Source organism: Oratosquilla oratoria, chromosome 18 (genome assembly GCF_046742065.1).
Source record: "Oratosquilla oratoria isolate Oo_2021 chromosome 18, ASM4674206v1, whole genome shotgun sequence".
Taxonomy (NCBI): domain Eukaryota; kingdom Metazoa; phylum Arthropoda; class Malacostraca; order Stomatopoda; family Squillidae; genus Oratosquilla; species Oratosquilla oratoria.
This window is the reverse complement of record NC_134794.1, coordinates 57,415,897-57,439,765: the sequence shown is the minus strand read 5'-3', so window position 1 is coordinate 57,439,765 and position 23,869 is coordinate 57,415,897. Positions and strand designations below refer to the sequence as shown.

General features: G+C 41.4%; 1 protein-coding gene across 8 annotated transcripts in view; it reads right to left on the bottom strand.

The window, feature by feature from the left end:
* The window catches only part of brm (ATP-dependent helicase brm), a 63,388-nt gene that overhangs the window by 17,189 nt on the left and 22,330 nt on the right, over positions 1-23,869 (bottom strand). For 6 of the 8 annotated variants that reach the window (XR_012967306.1, XM_076202100.1, XM_076202099.1 and 3 more), the window contains 13 exons: positions 22,617-22,790; positions 20,802-20,915; positions 19,410-19,648; positions 16,802-16,968; positions 16,297-16,508; positions 14,744-14,926; positions 14,398-14,574; positions 13,948-14,073; positions 5,045-5,068; positions 2,646-2,848; positions 2,139-2,265; positions 1,789-1,963; positions 908-1,044 (listed from right to left, as the gene is read on the bottom strand). Coding sequence is in view for 7 of the 8 variants with exons in the window: in XM_076202100.1 (XP_076058215.1) it covers positions 908-1,044; positions 1,789-1,963; positions 2,139-2,265; positions 2,646-2,848; positions 5,045-5,068; positions 13,948-14,073; positions 14,398-14,574; positions 14,744-14,926; positions 16,297-16,508; positions 16,802-16,968; positions 19,410-19,648; positions 20,802-20,915; positions 22,617-22,790 (2,058 nt within the window). In the remaining variant the exon portion in view is untranslated. The remainder of the gene's footprint in view (positions 1-907; positions 1,045-1,788; positions 1,964-2,138; positions 2,266-2,645; positions 2,849-5,044; positions 5,069-13,947; positions 14,074-14,397; positions 14,575-14,743; positions 14,927-16,296; positions 16,509-16,801; positions 16,969-19,409; positions 19,649-20,801; positions 20,916-22,616; positions 22,791-23,869) is intronic. The other 2 variants (XM_076202098.1, XM_076202095.1) reach the window with 2 other exon arrangements.

The window sequence follows — 23,869 nt, the reverse complement described above, 5'->3', positions numbered from 1 at the left end:
GACCCACTGGGTTGTTGATCCATTACAATGGTCAGATTATTACCCCAATCTCCACTACCACTTACTTCTCCCTCCTCACCTCTCAGAACTATGCCATCACTTTACTCAATAGTTTTCCTTTGGTGAATGAATATGTTCAACATTTCTTGATATTCAGCTTTGTTCCACGACCTTATCTTGGGTAGGGGGGACAGGATGGGGCATTACTTTTAAGTATCAGTTTTAGTTGTTTATTTACTGTTTGTGTCTAACTTAGTAATATACTTTCATTTACTGTTCCATAATTTTTCATTACCATCATCATCTCTACAACCACTTTATTTTTCCTGCCATGTCTTCAGAGTCTACCTACCATTTCCTAAATAGAGATAACATTAGCTGGAAAATCTGTCACTATTAAGCACAAAATAGTCTATTTTACCATAAAATAATTGTTGATTTCTAACCTAATTGTAATATACAGGAGCTACGCTCACAAGTCCAGTCTCTACGCCTCCATATCAAACTTTGTGTGTGAATGTGTGTGCAGGTCTATCTATATGCCTAATCTTCATACACAAATAATCTAAGAGTTCAGGTGTTCTGCATGGAATGTGATTTTTGTTGACTCATCTATACAGAGGGACCAGAAGAAATATTCCACTGCTCAACCTGAAACCCTACTGCAACTACAGACGTAATAATTTCAATTCAATTTTAATTTCTACTACTCTTATTCACCCTAACATACATGTATACACTAATCAACTTATACGAGTTGAAGTAAAAGCAGATTCCAATAAAGATTACTTATATATAACCTTTCTTGCACTGTCACATGTTTAATCTTGTAAAAACACTCATAAAACTGTTACTCCCTGTACAATGTCACTTCTTATTCAACCTTCTAGTCCTGAGGCTTACTCACATCATCATCATCATCATAGTCTTCATCTGAATCATCAGCATATTTGCGTTTTCTTCGCCCTTTGGATCGGTCACCTCCGTTGCGTCTTCTTCCTTTCTTCCCGTCTTCCTCTTCGTCATCTTCATCATCATCATCTCCTGAGTAATAAAAGAAGTAGGCCATCATTAATATACATACCAAAGGACCTTTTCCATGTTATAAGGGAGTGGCCGAGTAAAAGCACACATCCACACCACACCCAACCAATTCATCACCCCTTCTATCTTGGCACCTCATGGACGATGGATCATCCCTGTCCCCTGCCACATTGTTTAGGTCAAAGGCAATTCAGTAAGATCAAGCACCTCCACAGCAGGGCCAAATGGCCAGAGCAGGTTTAACTCCAGTGCTTCATTATATAACAAACCTCTCTTCATCCACTTGTACATCTCCAAATCCATGAAACCCCAAGTCATCCTAGCTCTGCCCATGGTTCATTAAATTCCATACTACAAAGCCCTCTGTGAGGGGTGTCGTCCTAGCCTCCCGATAGGGGGGGGGGGAGTGTGTGTCGGTAAACCATATCATCATCATCCAAGGCTCCCTTCATCCCATCTTATTTCTAGTCTTCTCCTCATTTTCACTCATCCACCTTTGCCTTACACTTTAATATTCTTTCTTCATTCATTCATTCATTCCATATGCCCAAACCATCCCAGTATTCTTTGATCAACCCATCTTCAGAAAACTTATTTCTACATTCAACAACTTAAAAACTCTACCCATCTTCAATCCACATACTACTTGATGACTTCAAACATTATACCTAGTATTGCAATGCACATTAAAACTGCTATAAAAGTAAAAGAAAAAGAATTAATAATTACAAGTTCAATACAAACCTTCAGCATCATCCTGACTGTTATCGACTTCTTGTTCTATTCGTTCACGCGCATTAAGGAACACACTCTGCATAACTATGGAATCCTCGTATATCACTGATGCTTCTTCATTATATTCTTGTGCATTACGGCAAAGCATCATGAAATCACTCTCCAAATCGTTGAGATCCTCATACTACAGGAAGATGAAAGTAATATTTTAATACACGAAGAGAAAAGAAAAAGAAAAAATTATCACTCAACAAAAAATATATTGTAAAGTCACATGCTGTCTCCAAATACCTATATATTTTTTCAACTCCATATTGAAACTATGTATCATCATAAAAGAATACTGAAACATATCTTACCCTTCCATCATCAATCTTGGTCAGAACTTTCCGAATATCCATAGGCCTACGGATAACATCATAATAATCAGGTAGTTCTCGACGGCTTGGCAGCTTCATAAATGGTTCACTAAGCACTCTATCATCACTGCAGACAAGAAACCCTCTTGTTTACATCAATGACACACACAATTTAAACCTACCACCTACAGAAACTACAGCAGGTGCTGCAGATATCTCAACAACAAGCTAAACAATCAACCTTGTGTATCAGAGCATACATACAGCAACGACCCTTCCCTCATTCTATGGTGAATACTCCAATAAAATCTTCAGTTATACACATTCAAATGAATTACTCTTAGGTCCTTATTTGATCTATATCTCCCCTATTCTCAACTACCCTCATTCATCAGTGACATTTTCACCATTTATTCATCTTTCACTTGAAGTATATGCAATTATCTCCTCACCTGTAATCAACATTTATTCATTTCTTTCATAACATATATACGAATATCTCCTCACCTGTCAGTATACTTAATGACTATGTCCATCAATTTCCTCATCATACGAATCAGCTTCTTATTCTTTGGCCCTGGCTTTTCTCTTGCTGGCCTTCCTCTCTTCTTGGGTTTGGGATCCTCTTCCTCCTCTTCCTCTCTCCTCTTTCTCTTCCCTTTACTCTTTCTCTTGCTTGCATTAATTTCTTCTTCCTCTTCTTCACAAGCCTGATGATTTGAGTAGGATGAGCAAGTTTAAAAAGTGACACAGGTGCATTAGGGTACCCTCCCCCAAAAATTGAATTCAAATTCCCTATATAAATAATCTAGTAAACAGATTAGACAATACATTTTCAAACCTGGGCAGCATTTGTGATAACAACAGTGCATCCTTTTTTTCATTAAGGCAGTGGTTCTTAACCTTTTCCAGTGCCCGTACTCCTTGATATCTCAGAAAATTTCCTCGTACCCCCATCCAATACAAATACAATGGAAACATATGAAAAGACGAGTGATACAAATCTTATTTGCTTTCTCATTGTAAATATACAGTACCACTGCACTGGGGCTATCATGTCTCGTACCCCAGGTTAAGACCCACTGCACTAAGGTATCATGTTCCCAGTTCTTTCCCATCAATATTCCTAACCATGACCACTAACTACAGAAAAATGTGTGCGTGTGTATGTATTTACCTAGTTCTATTATATGGGAAGGGGAGCTATGCTCATGATGACCCATCTTTGTATCTCACAACATCTAGTTTCTTCTTAAATTCATGTATGGTGTTTGCACACACACTTGTTTCGTCCAATTTGTTCCAAACATCCACCACTCTGTGTGGAAAACTATCCCCTCCCCCCCAAAGATCTCTTCTATTTCTATAACTCCTTTTTTGAGTTTCTTTTCATGTCCCCTTGTTTTTCTTCCATCCCAGTTTAACAAGTCTTCTCTATTAAGGATTTCCATGCCTTTCATAATTCTGTCAATGGCCAACAGATCACCTCTTTCTTTTCTTTGTTCCAGGGTTGGTAGTTCAGTTTAGACAATCTTTGCTTATATATCAGTTTTGAAAGTGTTGGGGCCATCTTCGTCATTGCTATTTGGATTCTTTCTATTTTCCTTATATTCTTTTTTGTACTGGGTGTCCATATAACCCTAAAGTATCATTTTAGACTCAAGGTTCATTTTAGACAAGTAAAAATGTCATATGGCAGTCAGACTAACCACTTGAGAATTAAAGAGTATTTGGCAAGCCTTCCAACAATATTGTCATCTTTATATCAATTTACAAATTGTTGTGGTTATTTAAGAGTATGATGGCTATTAATATGTTATTTCAAACAAGACAAAATGTTGTGACTATTCTAAATATTTCTGTTTATTCTACTACTTAATATAAAACCATCTAGAAATCATTCTTGTTCATATACAGTAATAAGGATTGTTGTCTTGATTCACAACCTGTATGCTTAGGTTGAGACTAGCCAGACACACACATACAGTGTAAGATTGGGAGAGGGAGAGGGAGAGGGAGGGAGAGGGAGGGAGAGAGAGAGAGAGAGAGAGAGAGAGAGAGAGAGAGAGAGAGAGAGAGAGAGAGAGAGAGAGAGAGGGAGAGAGGGAGAGAGAGAGAGGGAGAGAGAGAGAGAGAGGGAGAGAGGGAGAGAGAGAGGGAGAGAGAGAGAGGGAGAGAGAGAGAGAGAGGGAGAGAGAGAGAGGGAGGGAGAGAGAGGGAGAGGGAGGAAGAGAGAGAGAGAGAGAGAGAGAGAGAGAGAGAGAGAGAGAGAGAGAGAGAGAGAGAGAGAGAGAGAGAGAGAGAGAGAGGGAGAGAGAGAGAGAGAGAGAGAGAGGGAGAGAGAGAGAGGGAGGGAGAGAGAGAGAGGGAGAGAGAGAGAGAGAGAGAGAGAGAGAGAGAGAGAGAGAGAGAGAGAGAGAGAGAGAGAGAGAGAGAGAGAGAGAGAGAGAGAGAGAGAGAGAGAGAAGGGAGAGAGGGAAAAATCAGAGAAAAAAAAAAAAAAAAAAAAAAAAAAGCGAGGGAGAGAGAAAAAGATATTTATATCAGAGAAAAGAGGTTGAAGAGAATTGGAGAGAAATATATATCTTATATATATATATATATATATATATATATATATATATATATATATATATATATATAAAAGAGGTTGAAGAGAATTGGAGATATATATATATATATAAAACGTGAAAACCACTGCTGGAATAGAAAAGACTGGAGATGGGGAATCTATATATTTTGATTGCAAACTGCAATCCTCTCCAGTATCTACTGAAAAGGATTGCAGTTTGCAATCGAAATATATAGATTCGTCTTTTCTACTCCAACAGTGGTTTTCACATGATTGACAAATGTGTGATTACATTTTTCACCTGTAATATATATATTTATAAGGGGATACTTACCTCCTTGCCATCTTCTTCCACAGCCTGCATGCATGCAAGCAAGGGTGGTAGAACATAATTTGGAATCAAAGCTAATCTAATTTGCTTGACAAGGAACATCAATCTTACAGAAGTCATTGACATCCACTCTTTCTAGTCAACTATTAGAACAACTCAGAAATTTGTAAACAATGTAGGTACCTACAACTTCTTTATATACTAAGAAATTGTAAATCATAGGTCAAGGATATTCAAGTTGAAGTAATGTAGCATCTTAACCAAGTATCTAGATGTGGTACTTGGTCAATCCATGGGTGCAAATGTAGCTAAGGTGCACTAGTATATTCACCCCTTCTCTTAAGTGTTTGGGGAGGGGGGGGGGTTGGTCAAATCCAGCTAACGCACCAAACATTTGGACCATTCCCTGTCTTCAAAGACACACACTCATAAAAATGTGTATCCCTTTAGGGTTCCTGCTCTTAATCCTCTCTAACCTTACAACCAAGCAAGATCAATATTTAGGTGGGTCACATGACTATGTCTGCTGACATTCACTGAAAAAAAACCCAGGTTATTTCCCTCAGTACCAACTACATCCATATACCAAGGGCTTTTCTCCCCTTCCAAGGGAGGTAGCCAAAGTAATACATACATATACCAAAGTCTTTTTCCCCTTCCACAGGGGGGTAGCCAAAGTCAAGACATAATTCCATTCCCATTTACCACCCCTCTCTCCCACTTTGGCTCCTCCTGGATGACAGGATCCCTACATACACCTCAGAGTCTTTTCCACGTTATATGACAGATGGCCGAGTCAAAACATGCGCCCACCCCATGACCATCCCACAGCCATCGAAATCCCTTTGTCACCCCTCCCACCTTAGCACCCCATGGATGAAGGGTCATCCCTACCCATCACACTATTCAGGTCAAAGGTAATGCAGTGAGTTGTGTTAACTAACCCCCAAAGAAAGAAAACCCTAGATTAAAAGAACCATGACAATGTGGGCCTTTATCCTCCTGCAAAAGTTTCCATTTACTGTCTTAGTTCCAGATACCTTTAGTCTAAATATCTCTGTAGCAATGCCACCACATACAAAGCTTAACCTCTTCAATACAGTGGCCCACTTTACAGCACTTATTCTGCCTAAAACCAGGTGATTTGATTCAGATTAGTCAAACATCACATCAGAATAAAGAGGTTACTATTATCTCTATTGGCTCCATCATTACAATGGTGATGAGCTTTACAATGTTTATTCTCTCTGAAACTAAGTGATTTCATTCTTCTCAAAGGATGACACTGTACTCAAGAGCTTAAAAGATCCTTCGGCTCAATGAGGGATCTAACGTGACTGCAAGAGTTCATAAGAACATAAGAATGAAGGAGACTGCAAGAGACCATAAGGCCTACACTAGGCAGCTCTGTATCAATCACCACCTGTCATCCCCATCCATAAAGTTGTCTAATCAATGATCAAGACAATGGCAACCCTGGCCCCATATTCATTTTTAAGAATTGGGGCATTCTCTGTGAGATCAACAAAAAAATTCAAATGAACACCCTCATCTCTCTAATTTTGCTGAAATTTTGTTTATAGGTAGTTTTAGGACCCTAAACACATCTCTGAAATTTAAAGTTTAAAGGAAATGGAGAAAAGTGGAAGATAAGCCAATTATTGTTTCCTGATGACACTGTGCTAGTGGCAGGATCAGAGGAGGGATTGAGGAAGTTAGTGACAGAGTTTGGGAAGGTGTGTTAAAAAGGGTTTAAGATAAATGTGGGTAAAAGTAAGGTGATGAGATATACAAGGAGAAAGTGGTAGTAGACTGGAAGTGAGTATTAAGGGAGAGAGATTGGAGGAAGTGGATAGTTTTAGATACTTGGGAGCAAATGTGGCGGGAAGAAATCCCTTCAGGCTGCGTCAATTTATTTTTCACACATACTCCCTCACCTCCCATCCCCCACCCATTCTACCTCATGCATCACAGCATCATTCATATACAACCATTCTCCATTCTAAATACATATACATTTATATAACTATGACTTTTATTACCCTAGTTGTTGGTCACCAAATGTTAATGACCTCTCATATTACCTCAGAATATCTGAAGTCATATCTCCTGAACAGTTGTTGTTGTTGTTGTAGTTCCCTAGACTGTCTGTCCGAGCAGTCCCGTCTCCCCAAGGAATGCTACAGCCGAAACTGGGTTTTCCCACAAATCCTTTATCGAGTGTATGTTGTGTTGTTTGCGTGCATGATTGTGTATAATGCAGTCTTCCATTATGCGTTGTATGGTATGGGGTGAAGTGTTACATCCTGGGCAGCTGTTCACAATGCGGTCATCCAGCCTCTTCTGGTAGCTTAGAAGTGCTGGGCGGTGGCCACACCGCAGTCTGGCCAAGTGGACTCTGTCCTTTCGTGGGAGAGAGGATTCAGAAGGGTGGATATCAGGGGGTCTGGCATGCAGCAGTGTGTTGTCTTTCAGTGTGTTAATGGAGCGGTGAGTGATATGATTATGAATATGTTTCCGGAGGCTGGTATTTGGTGGTTGTGGAGGAAGAGAAGAGAGTATTTGTGAGTAATAAAGGTCTTTGGGTGTTGTTTTAATGTTTCTTGGTGTGTGTGGGTGTTCTGCTATGTAGTGTAGCGGGTGTGATGTGTTTGTGGTGGCTGCGGCAAGTGTTTGTGTGCCTCTCATGTCGAGGTGGTCCTTGACTTTGAGGACTTTTGTTTCATGGTGTAAATGGTCTGTTGGTGTTGTATTTGTGCAGCCTGTAATTGTTTTTAGGGCTTTGTTTTGTATGATTTGAAGGGTGTTGTGGTGTGTCTCACTGAGATTAGGAGCCCATGCAGGACTCGCATAATTCAACACTGAGCGTATGCATTGTTTGTATATTGTTTCTTTGTTTTGTCCAAATGTCATTCCAGTGATTGACTTAAGTGCGTTAAGTCTAGGTGTGCATTTGTTTTTTATGTTTGTGATGTGTTGTTTGAAAGACATGGATGTATCGTATGTTACACCAAGAATTTTCGGTGTTTGTGTGTGGTATTAGAGTGTTGTTGATGTAGAGATGAGGTATGTATTTGTGTTCTATTGTCCAGTTGGTGAGAAGTGTTGCTGTAGATTTGGTTGGAGCTATTTTGAGTCTGTTTGTGATGAACCATGTGTTGAGTGTATCAAGGAATGGCTGGATTATTTCTGCAGCTTTGTCTGTGTTACGATGTGTGCATGTGATTGTTATGTCGTCTGCGTAGGAAGAGATTTGTATTTCTGAGTTGTCTGGTGTGGGTAAGTCATGCATGTATAGATTAAATAGTGTGGGGGATAGAACTGAGCCCTGTGGTACTCCATTCTTAATGTTTCTGATGTGTGATGATTGGCCATTATATGACACGTAAGCATTCCTACCTGCCAGATAATTGGCCAGCCATCTTTTGGTGTTATTGTGCATGTCTGTGTTATATATTTTATTTGTTAGGTTGTGGCGGGGGATAGCATCAAAAGCTTTACTAATGTCTAATGTTATGAGAAGTGTTCTGTGGTGGGGCCTATCTGAATTGATGCCATCTAAAATTCTTTGTGTGAGGTTTATCAGGAGTGTTTGTGGAGTGTAGTGGCCTAAAACCGTGTTGTGAGTCAGCAAGGGGAATATGTGGTGTGACTAGTTTAAGTATTAGGCGTTCAATGACTTTAGAGGGGGTGCAGAGAAGTGTGATTGGGCGGTGCGATGTTGGGATTGTTGGGTCTTTGTTCGGTTTTGGAATGGTGATTATTTTACCATGCTTCCAGATGTCAGGTACAGATGCTCCTCTACTTACGTTCATTCGTTTTACGTTTTTTCGATTTTACATTTGAACCGAAAAAAAAAAAAAAAAAAAAAAAAAAAAAAAAAAAAAAAAAAAAAAAAAAAAAAAAAAAAAAAAAAAAAAAAAAAAAATTGAGTAAATTTCTTAGTTTGGCGCGCTCTCCATGGTTCAAACGATACTTACGCATGACGCTGCGTCCATTGTTTACATGGCACAAACGTTATAAGTATTCCCATGCGTATGTTAAGTTTACAGGTACGAATATTGCAGAGGACATTACATCACAAAACTCTACGGGAACGAAACATACAAAATAGGATTAACCGAACATTTCGGTTAATCGGACATTTCTAATCCTACTTGGAGTTCGTATAAGTGGAAGTTTACTGTATTTTACAATGTTGTGTGTATAATTAATGATTTAGGGGTGCTTTATAAGATACGGTAATAGAATTTACGGATGTATAGTACAGTATGAACGGTCATACATTACTAGAACGTACAGTAACAACTTACGTTCATTTTCAACTTATGTTCAACCGTTCGGAACGTAACTAAAACGTAAGTTGAGGAGCGTCTGTATAGTGTTGTGTGAATAGCTGTAGTTTGCAATGTTTGTGAGTGTGTGTATACCTTGTGGTCCAATGTGTTTTAGGTGGATGTTGCTTATGTTATCAGGGCCACAGGCAGACGAGTGCTTGAGATTATGTATTATGAGTTTTGTCTGACTGTCTATGAAGGGTGTTTAGTCTGAGTCTGTGGGGAAGTCTTTCTTATGTCGAATGGTGCGTCGGTCGTCAGGGTGAGAAGTGAGATGGCTTGTCTGTGCAAAAATGTAATTTTCGCAGGAAAACTAATTTTTCCCTGATACAAACCTGAGGTACTCCTTACAATAGGATACTTTCGCGTAGCGCAAATATTTCTACCGCTAAATTAAAATCCTCACTCTGTGGGTCTGGGCAATGCTTATCCTCAGTAAGGGGCCCTATTGGGGCAAGGGGGGGGGGCTTGCCCTCCACCCCAAGTCTCGCACACTATAACCATTCTCTGAGCCAGGTATGAAATTAAGCACAAGGTTTGTCAGGCAAGGAGAAGGAACTGTTTAGAGGGGTGGTTGAGGAGGGCCATTAAAGGTAAGGAGTACCTCAGGTTTGTATCAGGGAAAAATTAATTTTCCTGCGAAAATTACATTTGTTCCGAAGAATACAAACTCTTCGGTACTCCTTACAATAGGAGACTCGGACTTAGGTGGGAAGGAAGTTGTTATCTAGCCTGGAAAACCGCCGTAAGGAAAATCTAGTGTGCTAAGACTATGTTGACCAGACCCCTATACATTCCCCTCACTTTGAAGCGCACCCCTTTCTGTTCCCTGGAGTGGAGACAGACAGGTTATAATCACTTTTGTACCACTGAAGGGCTTGAATTGATTCCCTTGGAATGCTTGAGAGCCCGCGGTTGAGGTAAGGGAATGTAGGAGTATGAGAAGGACTTTGGAAAGTTATCCCTGCGGTTGCCGAGCCAGAACCTGGATGAGTTGTCAGGGTCGGCTGTGTGCTCTTGAGGAGGTTTATATTATTTCAGGACTTCTTGGGCGGCCACTATGGGGCCCAAAGATAAGTTCCCTAAAGATTCCCACATAACTTCTTTGAGGTAAAAGGAAGTGAACGTATTCTGGCTCTTCCATATACCTGCTTGAAGAACCTGGTTGACTGACAGATTCTTTCTGAAGACTAGGGAGGTCCCTACTGCCCTAAGGTCATGTACAAATTCGTCTAAGGACGGAACACTAAAGGACCAGAATCTAGGGTCGGATTTGGCAGGATCTTGGTTTTTGGCAATGAATTGAGGCATGAAAGTGAAGGAGACCTCTTTCCATCCTTTGGAATGGGCGACTCTATAAGAGATGGCGTGTAACTCCCCTACTCTCTTGGAAGATGCCAGGGCTAGCAGAAAAAACTGTCCTCAAGGTGAGATCCTTCAGATGTGCCTCTCGGAGGGGTTCGTAAGGGGGACCCCGCAGAGAGTTCTGGACTAATGCCACATCCCGCGGAGGAGAACTGATTTCCCTGGGGGGGGCATGATCTTTGAAGTGCCTGAAGAGCATGGAAATTTCCGGTGAAAGGGCTAGGACCATGCCCTTCAGAGAAAACACCTGATTTAGAGCTGCCCTATAGCCTTGTACTGCCGAGAGGGAGATCTTCTTGGACTTCCTGAGGAAGTGGAAGGAGGCGATCTCAGGAATGGTGGCTCGATCTGGGACTATCTTCCTGGAGTGGCACCATTTTGCAAAGGCATTTCATTTCCCTTGATAAAGGTTAGCTGAGGAAGAGCAAATAGGAGCGGACATGTCCTCCGCCACTTCTCTGGGAAAACCCTTCTTTAGGAGGATCCGGACCATAGTCTGAACGCGTGAAGATTGAGTGCTGAAGGGTTCTTGTGCCAAGCCCCGTTGATGGGTGGATGCAGAAGATCTGGTCTTCCCTGAAGGGCCAGAGGCTCTTCTACTGCTAGCTCGAGGGCGTCTGGAAACCATGGGGCTTCGGGCCACCAGGGAGCAATCAAAGTCATCCGAAGGTAGGATGCGTGTCTTGCTCTCAGGAGTACCTTCTGGAGCAAGGGAAATGGTGGGAAAGCGTAGGAGTCTGGGTTGTCCCAACTTTGCAGAAGAGCATCTTCTCCTGCTGCCAGAGGGTCTGGGAGAGGGCTGAAATATATTGGGAGTGGGTGATTCCATCTCATTGCAAAAAGGTCCACTAGAGGGGAGCCCCATTTGCTGAGGCTGAAGTTCGCTACCTCTCGATAGAGGGAACATTCTGTGCTGATTATCTGAATCTTCCTGCCGAGGTGGTCCGCCCAGACATTTCTCTTCCCCGGGATGTAGAGGGCTTTGAGTGACACTTGGAGATTCTTGGCTAGGTTGAGGATGTCCATCGTCAGAAGGCATAGTTCCTGGGAGACTGTTCCCCCCTTGCTCATTCAGGTAGGCTACTATCGAGGAATGTCCGACATTATGCCCACTACTTTTCCCGAGACTTGATCCTTGAAGTGACGGAGAGCCAGGAGTACTGCTTTCAACTCAAGCCCATTGATATGGGCTGTCCGCTCGACTGTGGAGCAGGAACCGCTGATGTGATCGTCGTTGAGGTGGGCTCCCCAGCCCTCCTTGGAGGCATCGGAGAACAGGAGGACTTCTGGGGGAGATGGGCCGAGGGGCATCCCCATGAGCAGGTTGCACGGGCCTTCCACCAGAGAAGAGAATCCTTGACTTCTTCAGTGAGGGAGATGTGTTGTAGGGGTTCTCCCTCTTGCGGGGCTCACTGAGACTTGAGGAGCCACTGTAGCGGTCGCATTCTTTGTCTACTCCTGGGGATTAATCTCTCTACGGAGGCCATATGGCCCAGGAGGATTTGGCATTGTTTTGCCGTCAGGAACCTGGTCGATAGTGCCTGTGCAACTAGAGAAGCGAGATTCTGGATCCCCTTTTCTACTGGGAAGGACTTCATTAGGGAGGAGTCCAGGACCCTACCCAGGTACGTGACTCTCTGTCTTGGTAAGAAATCTGACTTCTCCGGGTTGACTACTGTGCCCAATTTCCGGACAAAGGTTAGGACCATTCTCAGGTGTTCTTGGCATAGCTGGGCAGAATGTGCAAGGATCAGCCAGTCATCCAAGTAACGGAGCAGGTGAATTCCCCTGGAGTGGGACCACGCTGAAACGAGGTTGAACACACTGGAGAAGACTTGGGGTGCTGTGGAAAGTCCGAAGCAGATGCAACGGAACTGGAAGGTGTTGCCCCTGTGGACGATTCTGAGGAATTTCCTGGAGGAGGGATGCACTGGTATGTGGAAATAGGCATCCTGGAGGTCCAGTGACACCATGAAGTCCCCTTCCCTGATAGATGCCCTTAAGGACTCTGGGGTGTCCAGTGCAAAATGATGTATGAGTGCGTTTGCTTGTTGTCTGTTTGAGGGTAGATTATCTGTTGTTGTGATTATTGCTCCGTGAGAGCGTGTAGTGTTACTGTTGGATAGTGTAATGCTGTTGAGTGTTTTGTACAATTTGCTGGTGTTTGTTTTGTGATCAAGTGCATTGATAAAGTTTTGCCAATTTTGTGTTTTTTGTTCGTGTATTTTATTAGCAATCACAGTGTTTAGTGTTTGTATTTGGTCTGCTATGTTTTGAGGGATAGGTGTGGGGGTATCGTGTTTAAGTGTGTCACGTTGTCTGATGAGGTCTTGGATTTCTGGTGTGAAGTTGGGGTTGTGTGATTTTCTGTTGCCTCTAGGGATGTATCTCTTGTCTGCGTTTTGTATGATTGTATTAATAGTGTGCACAGCATTGTTTATGTTTGTGATTGGTGTACTGTTAAGTGTTTCAAAATGTTGTTCTGTCTCTTTAGTAAAAGCTTCCTGAACAGTTGTTTGGATTGGCCTTAAAATTTCAGATCTGTTTATAGCCCTAAAACTATCTATAAACAAAATTTCAGCAAAATCGGAGAGATGGTGTTGTGCACTTGTTGATCTGATAGAAAACCTCAATAGTTCTGTTCATTATCTTGCCCAAGCCTTCAAAGCAACCCTGCATATATATATATATATATATATATATATATATATATATATATATATATATATATATATATGTATATATATATATATATATGTATTTATATATATATACATATATGCATATATATATATATATATATGTATATTTATGCATATGTATATGTATATATATATATGTATATATATATATGTATATATATATATATATAAATAATAATAATAATGAAATAAATCTACAATGCACAGTATTCTGTCCCCACAGTCCAAACATCAGGTCAATAATCCTCACAGGAATCCCAGAAAAAAAGAAGAAAAAGAAGTAGAAGAAGGAAAATTCACTGAATCGCTAAAAGACAAAGCAGTAGATTGTAATGAAAGTACACTACCATCAACAATCAAACTACTACCTCTCATCAATTCTACAGTGATCTACAGCCTGGCAACACTAATGGCAATCTAAAAAAGGTCTTCTTTAACAGTGTTGATGATATCTATTTGAAACAGATACATATAATCTGATTAAATATCACAAACCACTTACCCCAATAGCACGCAGCCACTCCCTTTCTGTTAAACTATCCGAGTAGTCTACTTCTTTACGTGATCTTGCCCGACGATCACCGAGCTCCTCTTCTGCTACTCCGTTGGCATCCTCCTCTTCTATCTCCTGTAAAGTTAACAGCATTAATTTAAAATAATTTTATCAGCTTTGGAATTTAAGCAACACTACTCTATGATAGAGGGAAAGAAAATGGAGAAGAGGATGGAAGAAAGAGAAGAGAAAAAGAGAGGAGAGGAGGGAGAAAGTGAGGAGAGAAAAAGAGAAGAGAGGAAGATAGAGCAAATAGAAGAAAGTGTAGGGGTCAGAAGCTAATAAATCTAGGCAACTCATACATCTACACATCCTTCTCAGGTTTAACGACATCTTCAAGTTGCTTTCTGGACATGTTACCCCCAAAACTTCTCCTGACACTGGGTCACCCATACTTACCGATTCCTCCTCCTTAAGCATCCATTCTGGCAATTCATCTTCTTCCATGAGCCTAGGTTTGCCACCCTCTTCTTCCTTTCTTCGCTCAATATCCATCCTCTGGAAAATCTCAAATTCCTCTTCCGACCTGGCAACCATCTGATTAACAGTTTCATCATCTGGTGCCTCATTTTCTTCCTGTGTCCAAAACACGGGGAAAAAAAATAATACAGTAGAAACACAAATGCTAACAAGTGATATTTTTAAGTCATTAGATAATCTGTGATGAAAAAGAAATCTAAGCATGAACTTGATATTTGGTCAAGCATATTGGAATTCAATCAAGGGAACCAGTAGAAAATCTTACATCCTCTTCTTCATTGTCATTAGATAGTATGGCTTGCAGAAACTGTCTTCTGTCTGATCCTGTAGATTTCTGGTCAAACATACCAGCCTGAATAACCTTTTCGTCCATGTTTAGCTTGTATCGAGCTGCTGCCAGTATACGTTCTTCCACTGAATTCACTGTCATCAAACGTAAAACTCTAACCTGTTAGGTAAAGGAAATGTTATAGATAAATCATAACTCATGCTCAGCATTGGATGCCTGATGTATGATGATCGATGATGCATCACAATACTCATACATACATACATATACCAAGGCTTTTTCCCCCTTACAAGGGAAGTAGCCAAAAAGAAAAAGGCATAAAACCGTTCCCACCCATTCCATCCCTGAATACACTCCACCCCCGTCCACCCTCCCTCTTATCTTAGGAACATCCTGCACCTTGTCCACTGCCCTGGGTCAGAGGCAGTGTCGCAAGACACAGCACATCCACAGCAAGGCTGCTTCATTAAATCGGCGACCCCCACCCTCTCTTTTACCCACATTTATCTTCAATTTTCTTCTTTCACACTCTCCCAAACTCTGTCACCAACTTCCTCAATCCCCCTTACAAGGGAGGTAGCCAAAAAACAAAGGCATAAAAACCCTCCTACCCATTTCATCCCCAAAACACTCCACTCCCCTCCACCCTCTACCTTCCCTCTTATCTTGGCACCTCCTGGATGACAGGTCATCCCTGCATCTTGCCCACTGCCCTGGGTCAGAAGCAGTGTCGCAAGACACAGCACATCCACAGCAAGGCCGCTTCATTAAATCGGTGACCCCCCCTCTGTCTCTTTGGGCTGCATCAATTTATTTCTCACACATACTCCCTCACCCCATATTCTCTAGGATGAATTTTTATTTGTGTGCAGGCACTGAATGGATGCGGGTCAGATATGAGATGGCTTATTTTTTATTCAGCCTTTTGGTATGTATGGATGTTAATCACAATAAATTTATAATTAGCAGTTACAGTTATAATAAAAAAATTATCAACATAATGAAATCATACTCCCATAAACACTTAATATGTGCATTACTGCCACTATTGTCATCAAATAAAATCCCACCAATATGGCAAACCTCCTGTATATACACTATATTTTACTATGTATGACCTCCTCAATATAACTCAAATTTACTGATTCTTTTTAAATTTCACTCAGGTCTCCACGAGCTTTATCATCACCTTTCCCATCCTATCTCTTTAATTCCTACATATATATGTATGTATGTATGTAGGAATTAAAGAGATAGGTTGTGAAAGGTGATGATAAAAGGTAGTGAAGACTTGAGTGAAATTTAAAAAGAATCAGTAAATTTGAGTTATATTGAGGAGGTTATACATAGTAAAATGTAGAGTGTATATACAGGAGGTCTGCCATATTGGTGGAATTTTATTTGATGACAACAGTGGCAGCAATGCACATATTAAGTGTTTATGGGAGCATGGTTTCATTGTGTTGATAGTTTTTTATTTTTTTTTTATTCCTAAAAAGGATAAAAAAGGTATCACCCGTGATACTTACTTCATTTTTCTGCCCAATGCGATGAGCTCGATCCTGTGCCTGCAAATCCTGATGAGGGTTCCAATCCGAATCAAAGATAATAACAGTGTCAGCCGACTGCAGATTAAGGCCCAATCCACCAGCCCGAGTTGACAAGAGGAAGATAAAGAATTCGGAGTTCTTCTCGTTGAATAGACGAAGCAACTCACCTCTATCCTCAGACTTAGTCATACCTACAAAATTGAACAAGACATTGTTGTTATACTTAAATGAGTAAGGATAACAAGATCAAGTATATGTAATGTACTAAAGGTAAACTAATTCATATACACACTACATGTAAGACAAGAGGCCAAGAGGAGAGTACATGTAAGGTGGTTTGGGTGCTTTACTGTGAAGGGTAAGGATGTCTTTTGGGATATGGAGCCATCAAGCTTCTTCCAACAAGAGTCAAGATGTCTATAGTAGTGATTGCGTAAGGATCCACTAATGTATAACACATAACATCTTTCATACACTTCCTTACCATCAAGACGAAGGTATTTGTATCCTTTGTAGTTCATGTAGTCCTCCATGATGGTCATACACTGTGTCATCTGACAGAACAGCAAAACACGATGGCCAGTCAAATTCAACTTGGGTAACATTCTATCCATCAATTCAAACTTGCCTGATGCTCGGTATAGGTCTGGGCTGTCATTGATAAACAAATTGAAAGAAAATAAGATAAACAAAACATGAAGGACATAATGCATGGCCATGGATGCTAATGAAACATTAACCAATAAGACAAGTCAATAATGTTATATATATATTTACATATATATATATATATATACATACATACATATACCAAGGCTTTTTCCCCCTTACAAGGGAGGTAGCCAAAAAGGGGAAGGCATAAAAACACTCCCACCCATTTCATCCCCAAATACACTCCACACCCCTCCCACCCTCCCTCTCATCTGAGCACCTCCTGGATGACGGGTCATCCCTGCACCCTGCCCACCGCCCTGGGTCAGAAGCAGTGTCGCAAGACACAGCACATCCACAGCAAGGCCGCTTCATTTAATCGGCGACCCCCCCTCTCCGTCCCCCCTTGCATATAAGGAGAAGATGGGGAGAAATCCCTTCGGGCTGCGTCAAAATTTACTCACACATACTACCCCACCCCCCAGCCCATTCCTCCTCATGCAATCACAACATCATCCATATACAACCATTCTCCACTCACCTCTGTCTTCCGTCCTCTCCCTTCCTTCCTCAACAGACATTCCCCTCTTCCCCAAAGCCCCCTTCACCCCATCCATCCACCTCATTTTAGGACGTCCCCTCATGTTCACTCCCTCCACATCTGCCTTCCATACCTCTTTTACTAGTCTTTCTTCACTCATTCTTTCCATGTGTCCAAACCATCCTAATATTCTTTCATCAACCCTATCTCCCAAATCCTTTTTCACCCCTGTTCTCCTCCTCACCTCCTCATTTCTCACTCTATCCAGCCTAGTAACCCCCACCATACTTCTCAGACACCTCATCTCAAACACATTCAAACTCCTTCTCTCTTCTTCCCTTATGTTCCACGTTTCTGCCCCATACAGTGCTGTTGGCACAATCACTCCTTCATACAGTCTCCTCTTCGCATCCATTCCCAAATGTCTATTCCTCATTACACTCTTTAATCCACCAAGGCATTTACTCGCTTCTCTCAATCTACATTCTACCTCCACCTTCACTCCACCTTTTCCTGCTACACTTGCACCCAAGTATCTAAAACTATCCACTTCCTCCAGTCGCTCTCCCTTAACATTCACTTCCAGTCTACTGCCATTTTCACCCCTTGTACATCTCATCACATTACTTTTACCCACATTTATCTTTAGCTTTCTTCTATCACATACTCTCCCAAACTCTGCCACCAGCTTCCTCAATCCCTCCTCTGACCCTGCCACAAGCGCAGTGTCGTCCGCAAACAACAGCTGGCTCACCTCCCACTTTTCTCCATTTTCTTTAACCATCTCCAATCCCTGACCCACTACCCTAGCATTCATCTCTCGCACCACCCCATCCATGTATAAGTTGAACAGCCAGGGCGACATAACGCATCCTTGACGAAGTCCCACCTTTACTGTACTGTATATATATATATATATATATACAGTACTACCTCTCATTAACGGACTAAAAGGGGGGTAACGGTGTCTGTTGATGTGAATAATCCATGGAGTGGTTTTTGGGTGGCATACTGATTGCACAGCACTAAACAACAGCACCAAAACCACCGAAAACACAGTGAAAACACAGCTAATTAATGTCCGTTAATGAGAGGTAGTACTGTATATATAAAATATATAAAAAGCAACACAACTTCCCCACTGCCCCGAAATCACAGTACATCAAAGCTCTCAAATATATTGATGACTTAAAATAACACACACAAAAGGCCCTTTCCACCTTATAATAGGGGGGTAAAAGTACACACCCACTTCATGCACATTGAAACCCATGTAATACCCACGAGAATGAGGACCTGGCAGGAGAAATACGAGGCCATGGTAAATCACAGGGGTAATGTGAAACAAACAAGTGGATGTCACTACAAAGGGTGCTTCATGTAAAATGATCCTTTCCTGTGCCATCCAGGTATGCAACCCACCACCTGCTTTGTGCAATAGCATGAATCACAAAGGGATATATGCATTTAATTCAGCTCCTTTTTTAACAAAGTTAATTAAATTAGTAAATGCTGTGTCAGTCAATTGGATTACAGCATTCATTTAAGCTACAATTAATTCTGGTGATGTTCTTTATAATGCACATGGAAAGAATGAGAGAGAGAGAAAAAAAAAAAAAAAAAAAAAAAAAAAAAAAAAAAAAAAAAAAAAAAAAAAAAAAAAAAAAAAAAAAAAAAAAAAAAAAAAAAAAAAAAAAAAAGGTAAAACAGTTTGAGAAAATATGCTACAGTCCATTCCCCACCTATCTTACAGAAGACCCATGGCCTACATAACTGAGTAAGCAAGAAGCCACCCAAGTGGACCTGTGTAATCTTTCTGACACCCACACTTTTCAAAAAAATAAATCCAGGGGCTTATTCCTCAAACCTGGAGTTGCCACCCAGTGCATTAGTAACTCACCCAGTGACAATACCTCCTGTGAAGCCCGTGTGCTGACTCACAGCTTCTTCAATGTGTTGGAACATGAAAGGATGGTTGCACAGTTTACGTAGCTGCATGATGGTGTTCATGAGAGCCTTGGTGCTACCTTTCCCAGTACCTTTCTTCTCGTCAGCGCACATCATTACCCCCTTGGACTGCATGGACCGGTACAGCACTTGTTGTAGGCCAGACATCTGGCATTTAATAATATACTCCACCTGTGTAGGAAAGGAATAATTCATATAAATAAATAAATGAACAAATAAATACAAGCATAGCACCACAGAGTAGAGGCAATATTAATGATCTGAATTTAAGATCCCCACATGAAGTATTGATTAATTGTTGGAAACCTTGCTGTGGAAGCAGTCAAGTGTGGTCCTTCAGGACTATTCTTAATTTTTTTTTTTTTTTTCCCCTGATGACCATAACCTGTACTTTCAACTGCTCTTAGTACATTTATTTCCCTTTTTACTTTCTTTGTTAGGTCCTTGATGTGTGGGCTGAAGGATCGTTGTACCAAAACACAGGTCCAGGACTTTAAGGTTCTTACCCAATGGAAGAGTCTGGCCATTTATTGTAACAACTCATGAATGCGAGTGTGAGCATGCATGTGGAGGTGAATTATTGAGCAAAAAGGTAGAATTAAAAATATTATGACAAATAGGGATTTCCTGTAAACGCTTGGTAATTAAAAACACCTAAATCCTAATGACTCCTGATATTGTTTGTGATAGTCACAAAGTTTAATACATGCATACATATACCAACAACTTTTTCCTCCTTAAAAGAGAGGTAGCCAAAGTCATAGGCATAAAACCACTCCCATCCATTTCATCCCTACAATACTCCACTCCTATTCACCACCCGTCCCTCCCTTTTTTCTTGGCTCCTCTTGGATGATGGGTCATTCCTGAATCTTGCCCACTGCCCTGGGTAAGAAGCAATGTAGCAAGACACAGCTACATTCAACAAACTGATCCCTCTGAAACTACTACACTCACACTTGTCCTCTTTTTCCTTGTAGAGCGGAACTATACAGGCACTCCTCTAATCCTCTGGCAGTACCCTCTTTTAGTCAAACATCAAACAACCTCACCAGCCAGTTCACCATCACTGTACCTCTCTTTTTTGGAACTCCATTGACACCCATCCAACCCAGGTGCCTTACCTGTTCTCATCATTTAAATAGTTGCTTTCACCTCATCTCTCCATATTTCTCTTCCATTTTCCTCATTCATCACTCTCATTTTCTTAGCACTTCCCACTACAACTATCCCCCTTCACATTTAGCAACTCCATAAATTACTCTGCCCATCTTCCTCTTCCTCCTATCTCTTCTATTATCACCTCTCCATCTTTCGTTCTTACCTTATCTGGCAGTTGAGCTTCTACTTCCTTTTTCAATCTTCTCAGGAGGAAGGGTCGAAGAACTTTGTGCAGTCGCCGGATAATCAAGATGGTTTCTTCTTCATTCAATTCCACCTATACGGAAAAGAAAAATACAGTAGTGTTTTCTCTTAAGAATGGTTACTACCATTCTGTCCATTTATGGTAGGGTATCTTACCCCAAACTAAAAGGAGAGAAAAGAGGAGGTAATCATTTCCTTGTCCCTCATGTTATGAGAACATAAATCTATCCATATCCCAAGGGCTTTTCCCCTCTTACCAGGGAGGTAGCCCAAGTCAAAAAGTATGTAGCCACTCCCACCCATTCCATTCCCATCCACCACCCTCTCATCTTAGTTCCTCATGGATGATGTGTCATCCCTGTATCCCGTCCACTGCCCTGGGTCAGAAACAATGCAGTAGGACATAGAATATCCATAGCAAGGCTGTTTCATTTACCTCCTGTACCACCTCATGTACATATTGAACAACCATGACAATATGACACATCCTTGATGCAGTCCCACCTTTACCTCAAAACACTTTCTCCATTTCCAATTCGAACATAGGCTCTACTACATAAATACATACATATACCAATGGCTTTTTCCCCCTTACAATGGAGGTAGCCAAAAAACAAAGGCATAAAATCCACTCCCACCCATTCCATCTCCACATACTCCACTCCCATTCACCCCCCTCCCTTCCTCTTATCTTGGCTCTTCCTGGATGATAGGTCATCCTTGCATCTAGCTCACTGGCCTGGGTCAGAAGCAATGTAGCAAGGCCACTTCATTTAATCGTTGAGCCCCCTCTCCGTCCCCAGATACAGAAAAGGAGAAGACAGGGAGAAATCCCTTTGGGCAGCGTCAAAATATCATTCACACATATTCCCTCACCCCCCACCCACTCCCTTCCATGCATCACATCATCCATACACAACCATTCTGCTCTCACCCCTATCTTCTGTTTTCCCTTCCTTCCTTCCTTCCTCAATAGACATACCCCTCTTTCCCAATGCCCCTTTTACCCCATCCATCCATCCCATACCTGGTTACCCCCTCATGTTCACTCCCTCAACCTCTGCCTTCCACACTTCTTTTACTAATCTTTCTTTATTCATTCTTTCCAAGTATCCAAACCATCCCAATACTCTTTCATCAACCCTATCTCCAAACTCCATTTCCAACCTTGCTCTCATCACCTTGTTTTTCTCTCTATCCAGCCTAGTAACCCCTATTATATTTCTTCAAACTCTTCCTCATGTTCCATGTTTCTACCTCCATACAGTGCTGCCCCTTTTCCCTAGTAAAGCAGAACTATACACACTCTGCATGACACCCATTTAACCTCTTCACTCTGGGGCACATCGCACCTCTGGCAGCATTAGCTGCCTGACGTGCGATGTTGCGTCATAATAATCGCATTATAAAAAATAAAGTCAGTGCTCAATCGTTCGTTCTCTTTCACCCGTGAATTTTGATAACCATAGAAAATATGATGAAGCCAGTTTAGAGAGAATGGAGGTTACGTAGGTACGACTACAATAAATATAATCAAGACGCCGACGTCGGCATCATCGCGTACCCACTTGCTCCTCATGACGCCTACGTAGGCGTCACCATATGGAAGTGGTTAACCACGGTGCCTAACCTGCTCTCGTCATTATCTGCTCTATCTTTGTACCAAGGGCTTTTTCCCCCACTCATAAGGGAGGTAGCCAAGGGCAACTGACTTTTGCCTTTTGTATGCTCAACCGACCTGATCAATATAAGCTAAGCTAACTTTCTCTCTTACCTTTTCACCAGTAGTGGCAAATGGAGCGTTGAACCATTGCTCAAAGGTTGAGCATGACTTGAAGATTGAGGGCAAAAGGAAATTGAGAAGTGCCCACAACTCGGGCAGCTTGTTCTGGAGAGGAGTTCCTGTCAGCAGCAGACGATGTGGAGCATTGTAGAACGTATTCAGTGTCTATGGGTAAAAGAGAACTGATTAGGATAGGACTGAAAAGGGATGATTTTCAAGAAGTTAAACACCATTAATATGGATTAACAATTTTTCCAAATCTATCAACAGACATAGCAATTCATCTTTTATATAATATAAATAATATACATTCATACATACATATATATATATAGATACATACACACACACATAGATATACCAAAGGCTCTTTCCCCTTTACAAGGTATATAGTAAAAAAACAAAGGCATAAAATCCACTCCCACCCATTCTATCTCCACATACTCCACTCCCATCCCTCCCTCTTATCTTGGCTCCTCCTGGATGACAGGTCATCCCTGCATCTCGCCCACTACCCACGGTCAGAAGCAGTGTTGCAAGTCAGTATATCCACAGCAAGGCCACTTCATTAAATTGGTGACCCACCCTCTCCACCCCATCGTGCAGAAATGGAGAAATCCCTTCATGCTGCATCAATTTATTTTTCACACATACTCCCTCACCCCATCCCCACCCTTCATGCATTACAGCATCATCCATTGACAAACATTCTCCATTCATCCCTATCTTCTGTCCTTTCAACAGACATTCCCTTCTTTCTCAATGACCCTTTTGCTCCATCCATCCATCTCGTCCTTGGTCACCCTGTCATGTTCACTCCTTCCACACCTTTTATTTATCTTTCTTCGATCATTCTTTCCATGTGTCCAAACCATCCCAACATTCCTTCATCAACCATATCTCCCAACTCCCTTTCCAACCATGTTCTCCTCCTCAACTCATTTTTCACTCTATCTAGCCTAGTAACCCCAATCATACTTCTCAGGCGCCTCATCTCTAACACATTCAAACTCTTCCTCTCTTATGTTCCATGTTTCTGCCCCATATAGTGCTGTCGGCACAATCACTCCTTCATACAATCTCCTCTTAGCATCCATTCCCAAATGTCCGTTTCTCATTATACTTTTTAATCCCTCTCAATCTATTTTCTACCTCCACTTCCACTCCTCCCTTTCCTGCCACATTTGCACCTAAGTATCTAAAACTATCTACTTCCTCCAGTCTCTCTCCCTTAATCCTTACTT